This window comes from Cupressus sempervirens, chromosome 10, assembly GCF_028749045.1.
Source record: "Cupressus sempervirens isolate cs-2001-9-10 chromosome 10, ASM2874904v1, whole genome shotgun sequence".
Classification (NCBI taxonomy): Eukaryota; Viridiplantae; Streptophyta; class Pinopsida; order Cupressales; family Cupressaceae; genus Cupressus; species Cupressus sempervirens.
In genome coordinates this window covers 296,807,613-296,821,068 of record NC_143127.1, presented here as the reverse complement: position 1 = coordinate 296,821,068, position 13,456 = coordinate 296,807,613, and the positions used below count along the sequence as shown (strand labels likewise).

General features: G+C 37.5%; 1 protein-coding gene across 4 annotated transcripts in view; it reads right to left on the bottom strand.

Annotated features, from left to right (window-relative positions):
* The window catches only part of LOC149533815 (uncharacterized), a 199,487-nt gene extending 186,404 nt beyond the window's left edge, over positions 1-13,083 (bottom strand). Inside the window, exon 1 of one of the 4 annotated variants that reach the window (XR_016356781.1) lies at positions 12,618-12,935. Coding sequence is in view for 3 of the 4 variants with exons in the window: in XM_089803635.1 (XP_089659761.1) it covers positions 12,618-12,822 (205 nt within the window). In the remaining variant the exon portion in view is untranslated. Of the gene's footprint in view, positions 1-12,617 lie in introns of all 4 variants that reach the window. The other 3 variants (XM_089803635.1, XM_089803633.1, XM_089803634.1) reach the window with 3 other exon arrangements.
* Positions 13,084-13,456: the final 373 nt, after the last annotated feature.

The window sequence follows — 13,456 nt, the reverse complement described above, 5'->3', positions numbered from 1 at the left end:
AGTGCAAATGTATTCTAACTTGACAGTTTTCCTGTCTACCATATCTCTTCCATAACGGTAAGGAATTTCAATATGCTTGGATCTGTCATGGAAAACTAGATTCACAGAAAGCTTGATGGAACTTTGAATATCACAGTGAATGATAGTGGGATTCATGGGTTGATCAAATAATCCCACAAGTAACTTTCTAAGCCAAATTCCTTCTCGAGAAGCCATTGCAGCTTCTATGGAACTGATGACTGCTTTTTGCATATCCATGATATCATTGCTGAGCCTAAACTGAAACAACATCCTGAAGTGCTTTTCCTATCAGTAATACTTCCACCCCAATCTGAGTCTGTGAATCCATGTAAGTTTAAGTCAACTTTCTTATACTCAAGCCCAAGGTTAAGAGTGCCTTGTAAGTATCGCATAATGTGTTTGACTGCAACCAGGTGAATCTCCTTTGGCTCACACATAAGCTGACTTAAGGCATTAACAGAATAGCAAGAATCAGGTCTTGTATTTACCAAGTACCTAAGAGGCCCAATCATCTATCTATAAGGAGTAGAATCTATGGAGGGTGATTTTGTTGTTGCTTCCTTAAGTTTGTGTAGATTAGTCTCCATTGGAGAAGACATAGCTCTAGAGTTCCACATTTTAAATCTCTTCAAGATGTCTAATGTATACTTTCCTTGATTAAGTATGATGCTATCAGAGTTCTGTCATACTTCCAGTCCTAAGAAGTACTGAAGGAGTCCTAAATCTTTCATATCAAATTCTTTGATTAGATCTTTCTTGCATTGATCTATAAGATGATCATCACCTGTTATTAGTAAATCATCAACATGTAGTATCAAAATTATCATATCATCTTTATCCCTTTTATAATAGAGATTTGCATCAGCTTCATTCTTAGAGAACCCTAAACTGGTGAAATATGTATCGATTCTTTCATACCATGCCCTAGGAGCCTGTTTAAGTCCTTAGAGAGCTTTCTTGAATCTGCACACAAAGATTTTAGGATTATGAGTTTCAAATCCTTCAAGTTGTTCCAAATATACTTCTTCCGTAATCTTTCCATTCAGAAATGTTGTTTTCACATCCATCTGATGCACTTTCCATCCCTTCGATGCTGCAATAGCTAGGAATGCTCTTAGAGAGGTGTATCTGGCAACTAGAGCAAAGGTTTATTCATAATCAATTCCCTCTTTCTGAGAGAATCCTCTGGCTACGAATCTGGCTTTATATTTTTCAATGCTACCGTCCACAACATGTTTGATTTTAAATATCCACTTAGAAGAAACAACAAATTCTCCCTTAGGCCTTAGAACAATTTCCCAAACATCATTCTTAATAATGGATTGGTATTCTTCTGGCATAGCATCCTTCTAAGCTGTATGTTTAATAGCATCTGAAACATTGGTTGGTTCTGATTTAGATAAATCACTCATGTTTGCAACATAGCTAGAGAATCTTTTGGGTCGCTTTCTCTAAAGGTTCCTTTTGGTGCAAAGAAGTCGTGTGCTTCTTCTATAGTCTTACAAGCCCAAAGTGATCTTTTCTTAGGATTTTAAGTTTCCTCAAGATTAAGATTTTGAATTCCACCTTCAATTTCTTCAATGTTCTCCCTCTGAAACTCAAGTTCATGATTTTCTTCAAAACTAGGTATATGTGAAGGATCTTCAGAACTTAGGGCTCTTTTGAATGCTAAATCTTCTTCAAATATTACATCCCTACAAAGTTAAATATTTTTCTAACCAAGTATGTAAACTCTATATGCTTTGGAGGTTTCACTATACCCGACAAAAATACCTTTCCTTTCGGAAGGTTCTAACTTAGTTCTCTTTTCTTTTGGAACATGTATGTAATAGGGCACCCAAATATCCTAAGATGACTTATATTTGGTTTAACCTTAGAAAAGACTTCTTCAAGAGTTTTATATCTAAGGTGGGAGTGAGGACTTCTGTTTTGAATATAGACAGCAGTACATGAGGCTTTTGCCCAAGGATAAAATTCTAAGTTTAGATCAAGTATCATAGCTTTTGTTGTTTCTATAATTCTCATATTCTTCCTTTCTGCTACCCCATTTTGCTGAAGATTATAAGAAATAGTATACTCCAAAAAACTTTAAGCAAATCTGAAGTATATCCTAAGAGTTTTAGGTTTATGTCTTGATAGGTTTTCAGTTAAGGTTTTGAATTCTTTAAATCTTTTAAGGTTTTCTTCTGATTCTTTACATTTCAAGAAGTAAATCCATGTCTTCGTAGAGAAGTCATCCATAAAGAGTACGTAATACAAAAATCCTCCAAGAGAAGGAACAGACATAGGTCCACATAAATCTGAGTAGACTAATTCTAAAACATTGTTAGTTTTTCTCGTGTTATTTTGAAATGGACTTTTGGAGTTCTTACCTAGTGCACATCCTTTGCATATGCTTGAATGATCTTTGTCCAACATAGGTAAGCCAGTAACCATCTTCTCCATAGTTGATAAGGCTTTGAAGTTTAGGTGCCCTAACCTTCTACGCCACACTTCGTTTATATCAACAGCTTCATGGATTAAGGCTTGGCTAGGTTCTATATTTAATTCCTACAAGTATCCCTTTCTTTGACTAATCAACTTTGATTTCTTAAATGAAGAGTTCTTAGAACAGGTCATTACTTTACCGTCCATGAATGCAACCTTATGTTCATCATCTTCAAGTGTTGTAACAGAGATTAGATTCCTCTTGATTCCTAGTACATAGACTACTCTTTTGAGATGAAGAGAAATACCCGACTTCAATTTCAAGGTGCAGTTCCCAATTCCTTTGACAAAATGAGTGGAATTATCACCTATGGTAACTTCATCATTAACTTCTTCTGATATTGAGTCTAGTACTTCTTTGTATCCTGTAATATGTCGAGATGATCCACTATTAATTACCCATATTTTGCTTGATACTTCATTTGATAGCGCTAGATACAATACACATTTGTCAAGATCATAGTTTTCCTCTTTCCTAGTAACGTTTGTACAATTTACTTGTTGCTTTGTATCCTCTAGGCAATTTGCTTTATAGTGTCCAAATTTCTCACATTTAAAGCATTTTACTTTGGATAAATCTCTCTTAGATTTGTCATTTCTTTGATGAGTCTTCTTCTTTTTGAAGTGTTTCTTCTTACCTTTGTAGGAATTTGTGTTGAGAACATGAAGTTCTTCATCTTTAATTGTCAATTTTCCTCCTTTCTTGAGTTGCCTAGATCCTTCTTGAAGGCAATCTCCTTTAAGTCTATTGAAGTTTGGAAGTTTGTCTCTAGCGCTTACTCCTTGTAAGAATGTTTCCCATGAATCCAATAACCCATCTATAGCCATAAGTGACAACTCTTTGTCTTCAATTATGGTTCCTATACTTGCAAGTTCATCTCTTAGACTAGCCACCCTTAGGAAGTATGAATTCATAGATTCTCCCTTCCTTATTTTTACATGATATAGTTGTCTTTTTAGTGCAAGGGTTCTAGTTGCATTGTTAATCTCATATGCATTTAATAATGCACTCATCATATTAAATGATGTCTAATGTTTCATTAGCATAGGTACTATTTCATTTTTAATTTCCATCTAATATGATTTTCATGGCTTTCTTGTTACCTTTAATACAGATAGTTTTATTAGGATCAGCATCAAGTTGCTTGGATTCCTTATCAACAAACTGTATTACATCATTGTCTTCAAGAGTCATCATAATTCTGAATTTCCATGCAACGAAGTGTTCTTTTCCATCAAACATGTCTTCAGGTCTGATTGCGTTGGTCATTGAAGGTAGAAGGATGTTGCTTAGATATTTTCAAATCTGATTGTCAATTTGCAAAGCCAAGGTTCGACAACCAAGCTCTAATACCATGTAAGTTTTCTGCAAATTCTGATGTAAGAATACTGATATATTACCTTCAAATCTTGTTGGGAATGGTCCTTAGGTAATCTGGACAGTATATTAATTGTTCTTGAAGAATGGTGAATAATTCTGGAAATCGATTTTATTCTTGATATAAAATCGCTCAAGGTAGTAATGCTAGAAGAGCAAACTTGTTTTAATGTGTGTCTTCTATCCACATTCTTGCCTCTCTTTATAGTAAACCCAAGGGGCATGTCCTTAGAAAGGACATGACCCTTTCTAGGACGGCCCTCTATAAAACACCACCTCCTCTACAAATCAGCAGTCTTAACCATGAACTAATAGTTAATTGTTAATTAACTACAATAGTCAAATACAAGGCATATAAGTATGCCTTGCAAATCGGCGATTTGTTCTAGGGAGATGTATTTATTATAAGGCCCTACATAAAAGAAATTTCATGCATTTCAGATCTGTCTAATCTGAAAATCAGATCATTAATATGATCAAGTTATCAGGATTTAACAATATTTCTGATTTCTTTGAAAGTAAAAGCAGCCGGATCAGATACTTATACCCAGCCATATTAAGAATAGATATTGGTCATTATATTTTGATTTACAGATATTCATATTCTTACAAAAGAATAGATCAGAAAAAATGAATTCTTCTCTATCAGGAAGTCTGATTTTAATACGTTTCCTCTTCCTCCTTCTCCCCCTTGCAATGAAGTTCTCTTCTCCTTTTTATATGTCATGTTTGAGGGAGTCACAACTTTTCATCTCATGCATTTTGACCATTAATTAAACTTAACTAAATTTTACTTATGTTTAATTTAATTATTTTATGTTTATAATTCAAAGTTCATTTTTATTCTTTTATATTTTAAATTTCTTTTATTGTTTACTATTAAATCTTACTTCTAAAAGGAAACATTACAATTCGTCCTTCCCAAATATTGTATGCCCAAGTATTGTAATGTGAGGGTCCCTAAACTAATTCTTATATCTCTCTGTGATTTATTTAGCTTATGTTGTGCAACTCTAATATCATCTTTAATTCAACTTAGTTCTCTCAACCAATGACTAAAAATTCGCTAGTTTTGTAATATTTTAATTCATGGCTTTGTATAATCCGCTCATTTTAATAAGGTTGTCTTGTTCCTTCTTTCAGCAACACCATGCTGCTAAGGTGTTCTAGAGGCTGACATATGCCTCTTGATATCATGCTCCTCAAAATTACTTACAAACTCTTGTGAGGTGAACTCACCTCCTCTATCTGATCTCAAGCGCTCCAAAGCTCTATCTATCTCTCTTGCCACCTTGGCTTTGAATACTTTAAACATGTGGAATGCCTTTGACTTTTCCTTCAGGTAAACAACCCACATCCTCATAGAAAAGTCATCTATGAACAATATAAAATATCTATCACCTGATACACTCTAAGTCCTCATGGGACCACACAAGTTAGAGTGCACTAACTCTAGAATGTGTTCAGAAGAGAATGATTTACTAGAAAAACTTGAACTGGCTAACTTACCCAATTGACGATCCAAACACATAGCAATATCCAGTTTGGCAATTGGAGGCAAGCCTCTCACGCATTTCTTTCTTCCTACCTTTACAATGCTATCAAAATTTACATGGCATAACCTTTTATGCTAGAGTCAACTTCTATCAAATTTGACTAATAAGCAACAATTTACATTAGAATCAAGGTAAAACAGATTAACTTTGCTTGGTTCACCAACTGCTAGCAATTTAGTTGTCTTGTCTAAGATCCTACAAGATCCTTTGTCAAAGTCAAACCTATAACCTTTATTACTTAGTTAAGCTACGCTCAAAAGGTTATACTTTAGTCCTTCCACTAAATATTCATCTTCACAATTTGCGGAATCATTTAGAGATATAGAACCCTTACCTATTACAGCATATGGAGCATCATTGTCCAATTATACCGTTCCTCCATCACATTCCTCCACTTTGAGGAATTTGCTCTGATCTCCAATCATGTGATGAGAGTAGCCACTATCAAAGATCTAATTATTGTTGTGGTTGGTGCCTGATACTAGAGCTCTTTCCATCCACTCCTCTTTTATTGCAAAGAAGGTTATCTCCTCCTCGTCATCATCATCATCTGAACAGGTTGACTCTTCATCAGTCGCACCTTCTTCTGCAAGATAGCAGTGCTTCTTGCCTTTGTCTTTGAAACTCGTCCATCTCTTGTTCTTCTCCTTTTTATTACTTTCAGGACATCTTGCAGCTTTATGTCCTATCTTACTACAGCTGAAACATTTCAAAAGAAATCTTACCTTTGCACTTCCATTTACCTCTGGGCAGTCTTCTTGCTAGCAGAGCCTCTAGCTCCTCCTGTTCAGCTTTTTAAACAAAGAGACTCTCCAGGTCTCTACTAGTTTTGGAAGTGCTTTCCACTTCTTTACCTCTTCTGGGTGCAACACATGCAACAAAAGCTTTGAATGTTGCCTCTCCCTTAGGAAGGTTGTTATCATAGTTACTCAACTCAAATGTTGTGAGCTTTCCTATCAGGGCATCAAGAGAAACTTCACCTTTCTCCATGATCTAAGTTCTTGAATGGTTGAAACTCTTATAGCATATTAGGTTGCAGCATCCCTAATACCTTGCTTACCGCATCATCTTCCTCCTGTGTACCTCCAGCTCCTCTTATGTCGACCACCACATCTTTTATTCTTTTGTAGTACTATTCAATGTTCTCTCCTTCTTGCATCCTCATATTGTCATATTTTCCTCTTAGACTATCAGCCTTTGCCTCTTGGACATGCTTGTCTCCACCATATACAATCTTGAGCATTAACCATATTTCATATGTAGTGTCAAGGCTATCTCCATCAGCATATTCAATGTAAGAGAGGGTACTTACAAGGGCATCCATGATAGCAACATGGATTTCTTTCTCCCTTAATTGGTATGCATCTAGTGGTGCAGCAGGGTGGACGTATTTTGTCTCTACATGCTTCCAATAAGCATCTCCCAGTGTTCTTAGATGCAACTTCATTTTCCCACACCACAGGACATAGTTTTCCTTAGAAAACTTTGGTGCTTCTCTCTTCATCGTTATGATATCTTCCTCAAATTGTTAAACTTATCTCCTTATAGGACTAAGGCTCTTATACCAATTGTGTGTTCACACAATACTGAAAATATTGAGAGGGGTTTATCAGTATATTGTAGGCAAATTGAAAACTTTTAGCATTTACCTTTCTATTGATATAACTACTTGCATTTTAACCATTCAGTAGATAAACAACAAAGTATGCAAAACAAATGGGTAAACGCATCAAACACCAGTTTATCTCGTGGAAACCCGATTAGGGTGAAAACCAGTGTAACACGAGGATGCGTCCCCCCCCCCCCAAAATTGGGCCGTCTCAGAGACGGAGACGTCCCCGAGACAAGGGGGACGACGTCTCGACATTTCGAGCGCCGCCACTTAGAGCGCCGCCGCTGCCGGAGACGACAAGACGTCTCCGAGATGGCTAGAGGTCTCCGAGACGAGGGAGACATGTTCGAGATGGCGAGCGTCTCCGAGTGTGGGGATGCAGGGGGACACCAAGGAGTCTCCTTCATTGAGGGGGGACGCCAAGGAGTCTCCTTCATTGCGAGGGGACGCCAAGAAGTCTCCTTCATTGATTTGATATTTTGATTTGGACTCTTGGAGACTTGTAGTTTTTGTTTGCATTATATATTTATTTTGATATCATGATTCATGGCACATGATACTTATTGTAATCATCTTTATGTCATGACTCATATGATCATTGATTACTATTAGATAGTAGAATCTAGATACTCATACTATTGATCTGAAGGCTGATATATAGAGTCTAGACTAATATTTATTATTTGTTGATGTTCAATGTTCAATGTTCATTGTTTGTTTGTCATTTGATCATGAATCATAATGTTCCAATTGAAAACTTCAATGCAATGTTCATTGTTTAAGTTTTTTACATCTTTGCATCTTATATTGTATAATTGTAGTACATCTTTTCATAACTAGCATTTTAAGTACCATATGTATAGTACATACACCTCTGTTCCTTCCACCACCCTCGCATCCCCTGCCGTCGTCCCCCCGCAATCCCCCTGCCGTCCCCAAATCAAGGCCCCTCTGTCCCCCCGTCTCGAAAACTTGTCCCCCCGTCCCCCCGTCTCCCAAGGTGGTGTAACTATGGTGAAAACCACAGTTGTAAGGCAATGCTCATGAAGCGTGCACCCTTCTAGAGTGTGCCCAATCAAGAACTTATCCCTGTCAAAAAATTACGACACTATCAAGTGCCAGTCGATTAAGGGATTTGAGGGAGACCTATTGCAATCTTTACCTAGTTAAAGGTAGCCTGGTTAACGGACTTAAAAACAAGTGAATTTTTTACCCAGTTAAGGGATTTAATACAAAGAACTTGCTAGAGTCCACCCACAATGGGATTTGTTATTATAATGATAAGAGAAAAATAGGATTGACTAACCTGTAAGAAATAGCTACTTAACTTAGTTTGATTTAGATTACCTTTATGCTTATCAATCAGTCTGCAACTTGCTTGGCTCCCCTCGGCTCAACAACTCAAACCTAACCACTTATGTGCTCATCTCTCCTCAGTTTGGCACTTTTATCCACCATGTATTTACCTCCCTGGCTTCACTCAACACACTTCTCTTCAACTCTCAATACCTTTACCCTTTTTTCTCACCTTTTCTCCTATGATTGCAATTAGCCGAGCACTATGGCGTTCCAGCTTCATAGAATATGCAATCCAAACTTGTTCAAATTTTGAATTGTGTTGTCTTTGTCTTGCCTACTTTCTTGTCTATCTTGTGTCATACTTGCAAGTTGCGTGTGTCAAGTACACTTTCCTGGCATGGAAGGTCACAGGTTTCTTGTGACTCTTGTCTACTTACTAGGAAGAATTCAAATTTATATTCTCTTGCCTATCTTCCCGTTGGGGCTCAATGCGACAGCTCCCTCTACATTCTACGTGGTGTCAGATGATTTCACCTGTCTTTGGGGTGTATCTAGTCACAAGTTCCTTGGTTTAGTCTCTTGACCTTGATGACACCATTTCATCCTATCTCGTTGTCAACTGGTCTCCACATCCTGTTTGCCTATCATGTCTTCTACTAGATTTTGACTTACACTTGGCTCACTTTGTCTAAGTGTGATTGTGAAGATCAACTATCTTCACCTATTCTTCTTTCATCATACTCCAGTCTTGTCCTCCTTTGACTGGGATAAACTCGTGTCATTTCCTTTGTCCCACCAATTTCCTTCCCATACCGGTTGATACTTCAACTCTTTATTGACATCAATGACAACACTACTATAACTTGTCTTACCGATCAACTCCACCAATCTCATTACTTAACTATTTTGACAGTTATGCCAACACACACTCCATCTCCTCGTACCACTTGGCACAACTCCCTTGCTTGAGACAATCCTAGCCATCTATCTCTAAAGCCAAAAATCTATAAAACCTCCAATACATAACCTCTCTCTCTCTCTCTCTCTCTCTCTCTCTCTCTCTGCCACTTGGCACAATCCCCTTGCTTAAGATAATCCTAGCCATCCATCTCCAAAGCCAAATAAATATAAACCTCCCACACTTAGCCTCTCTCTCTCTCTCTCTCTCTCTCTCTCTCTCTCTCTCTCTCTCTCATACCCCCAACAATCAATTGGCCAAATCCACATCCTATTTTCAATAAATTCCATGTTCTTTAAGTCTTTCTAAGCCCGTTCCAAGTGTTTTGTTTGATTGTGTGTTTGTTTTGATTTTCACTACTATTATCATTCACTAAAACACATTTCCACACAAACACACTTACCATTCTCGCTTTCTATAAACCATCAACCAAAGATAGCTTGATCGATATTTAGACTCATGCCAACCACAAAGGGCAAACCACTACTTACCTTCTTGGCCATAAAATACTCTATCAACATGGACCACATGGTCTCCAAATCTACATTTCCATTAAAGTTACCAAAACTCATTTAAAAATGAAGGAATTATCTATTTTAAGGGGAGGAAACAAAGACAACATAAACTATGGTCAACCAAATCAATATGGAAGCGACTTAATGAAATTATTCAATGGTTAGAAAGAATAGATAAAATAGGAGGCACCATTTGCTATATCTGTTGAACTAAGCCAACGTCTCCCTTCGGAATTCGTGACATAGTTTAATAGCCTCTTGTGTCTTCTATAAGTCTAGTGGTTTTATTGGGCATTAACAAGTCAATCTTTTGGTGCAACAGCAACCACCACTCTAACAAGTGGTATCAGAGCTTGGTCTCGAGTTGGAATCCTCTCGGGTGACACTAAGGGGGGATTGTTGGACTAATCGCCAACATCTCTCCCTTTGAGATTCGTAACATGGTTTAACAGCCTCCTATGTCTTCGATAAGTCCAGTGGTTGTGTCAAACATTAACAAGTCGATCTTTCGGTGCAACGGCAACCACCACTCTTAACAATATCTTAGTAGGGGGCAGATAGGAACATTAAATGCCTGTGTAGAGTTTTAGCATGTAAATATAAGCTTATATTATGTAACTAGGCAATTAGAAACAAAAATGATATCACAAGACTGACGTAGTGCAAGGCAAGAGTATCCCCAGAGGAGATGTCCTAACCCCCAGCTATACAACCACACAATGGAAACACAACACCAAGAAACAACAATTGCAAGATCTGATACCAAATTACAATAATATATTCATAAAATATAACTAATTCCATACAATGTGCCAAGTTGTAAGGCCTTCCCAGTTACGGCCAAATACAAAGCAAGTAATAGTTCTACAAGATCCCTCAAGATCCAATCTAAACACTAGCTAGTCTAGGTCCACACTCTGGTAGAAACCTCCAAGGAAGATCTCAACTTGTGCTCACAAGCCCACCAAGCAATCTCCTTGTTTTCCAAGCCATAGCTACTAGCTCTACTCCAACTTCATCCAAGATCCAAGTGTAAACTGCCTCACATTCGGCGGTCTATCCACACATTCACAACTCCATCACAATCCTGCTGTAAACTGCCTCACATTCGGCGCTCTATTCACAAATTCAGGAAAACTCGCTCTTCGGCTACTCCTCTTCTCCACGACGGATGAATATTGACTAAAGAGTTCCGCACAACCTCTTACTTATACCAATCTAAGCCACAAGTCGGCCCAGAACACAAATTAAATACAAATTTATAAATTAAATGTCACAAGTCAGCCTACAACAACAATTGAATGCCCAAAATCAATGTCTGAGTAAAATTGCGATATCTCCTAGCTCCGATTGAATTAGAGCTCGCGCTTCGAACCGTAGTTAGTATTCTAGGCCCTCTTTAATCCCTAAAATTTGCATCCTCTAACTCATTGTGAAAAGTTAGTTATACGGCCTGCAACAGGAACCTAAAAACACATCTCCAACAGAAAGGTAAAATGACTCAAACTTAACTCAATCCATCCAATCTCTATGCAATCATGAGGAAAGGTTCTCCAATGTGTCTGCAACACATCCCTAACCATGAAAAGCATAACTCCACCAAAATCCAAGCTCAATGCTCCTGCATCAAGAGCACTTTAACTAATACTAACAGTCCGTGTCATTTACACAACCAATTTGATAAGATAATATTTTTTGTGGCTTCCAGCTTGCATAATTGTCATTGTCTTCCTGTGTTTAAATTTATTATCTGTGAACATTCATCCAGAATTCTCAGCTAGAGAATATGGAGCTACTTCGTATATAAAAAATAGCTTTCACAAAAGCTCACTGCTAAAGTGGTACATTCTTTTCCTATACTATACAGAATTTCCTAAAGCCCTTTTCCTAGGCTAAAAACTAAATGTGTGGCCACATACCCCAAATGAAAAATGAATAATTTCCATGGAAGGAAATGGTTGTTTTAAAGGTCAAGCCTGGTCTATCAGACTTTCCATTACCTTAAATATTGTTCAAAAGTGCAACTACAAATATATTAATTTTTAAAATATTCAAAGGACTCGCTTCAAGTTATTTTCAAAGCACTTCACCAAAACAAGGAGCTCGGTCATGAGTTTGTGTCACATATCTGCTTTTGAGCAAGTGCACAATAACTAGCAGCGAAGCTAATTACAAATCATAGGAATGCACGAAGCGCCGGTGGATATTATGTGCCTGATTTGTAACTGAATTTGGTAAGGGAAGGATTCCAACTCAAAATAGCAAAAACAACTAACAGCCGCAAACAAATTCAAGCATGAACCATGCTTACGTTTGACCGCATTACCATATTGCCACCAGTTTTGGTCCATATACTTACGCATAGACCTAAAGTTCAAGTGTTATTTATTGTGTAATTATAAAGATTTCCTGCTTTTATTTATCCCCAACGAGATTCTCGAATTCAAAACAGATGAAGATTAGCAGTAATTTCTACAAAATAATATAAAACCTTAAGTAATTTGAAAAGTATATATTAAGAATAATACCAGACCTTCAAATTTGAAAATTCGCCCCGATTTTTACATTTCTGAAACGATAAAGCTCCTAAAATTACCTATAACTTCCTTACAGCATAGAGTTACCAAGCACTGACGTAATGCACACTAAAGAATCTATCTATAGGTGCCAGAGTATTCGCAGCAGCGTACAATGTTTGCAAACACTAGGAAAACATATTGGGGTTTGGCACACAATTATCAATAAAAATCCCTCGTCACACTAAATTCACGAGTTCAAGTGAGAAGAATACTTGGAACGTAGGTATTTTGGAGTATGTGCACAAATACCAACGGTGAAACTCGAGACAAGTCCTCAAATGCATGAAGCACCAGGGATTTTTGTGACCCTGAATGGCGCTTCACTTTGTCGTGGCTCTTGCGGCACTTGTGTCCCTCAGCAGCGGCAGCAATTGGTCGAGACAGCATACAAATGCGCAGGGCCGAGGCCTGCAACATGGTATACCTCCGCACTGCTCTGCTTTATTGCTACAATTTTCGACTGGCATTCCAATGCTGACCGGCTTCTGCTTACGTGGTTTTCAAGAAAAGAAAACGCACGTTTGGATAAAAAGATATTGTTGTTTGGGAAGCCAACGGATATGATCGTAAATAGTGTTTAAATTTGGGAAGCAGTTGAACTGGCGTCTGGGCACTTCGAGCCCTTTCGATTGCTATGGATTGTTTCAGATTGGAAATTTGAACGGCTACTACTAGTTTCTTTTATTTGCTAAGGGCCCGTTTGGTTACAAAGGATAGGAATAGAAAATTAGAATGGGGAATGGGAAAGGGAATGAGGAATGAGGAATGGGGATGGGGAATGGCAATCTCATTCTTATTTGCTTCATTTGAAAAATTTCCCTCTGATATGTAATTTAACTTTTATCTTTTGTATTTGTCTTTGCGCAGCTAACACTATATCTTTGGAACCAAAGGGGCATCTAATAAGAGATTCATTTTGCTCAGTAAAATGTACCAATGTTTATGTATAAAACCAAATACTAAATTGTTAAGCATATAAATCTTACTTTGATTTTTTTATTTCATGGTCAGCAATGCATGAAATTTTGGGCAGGGCATTCTTCCACTCCTC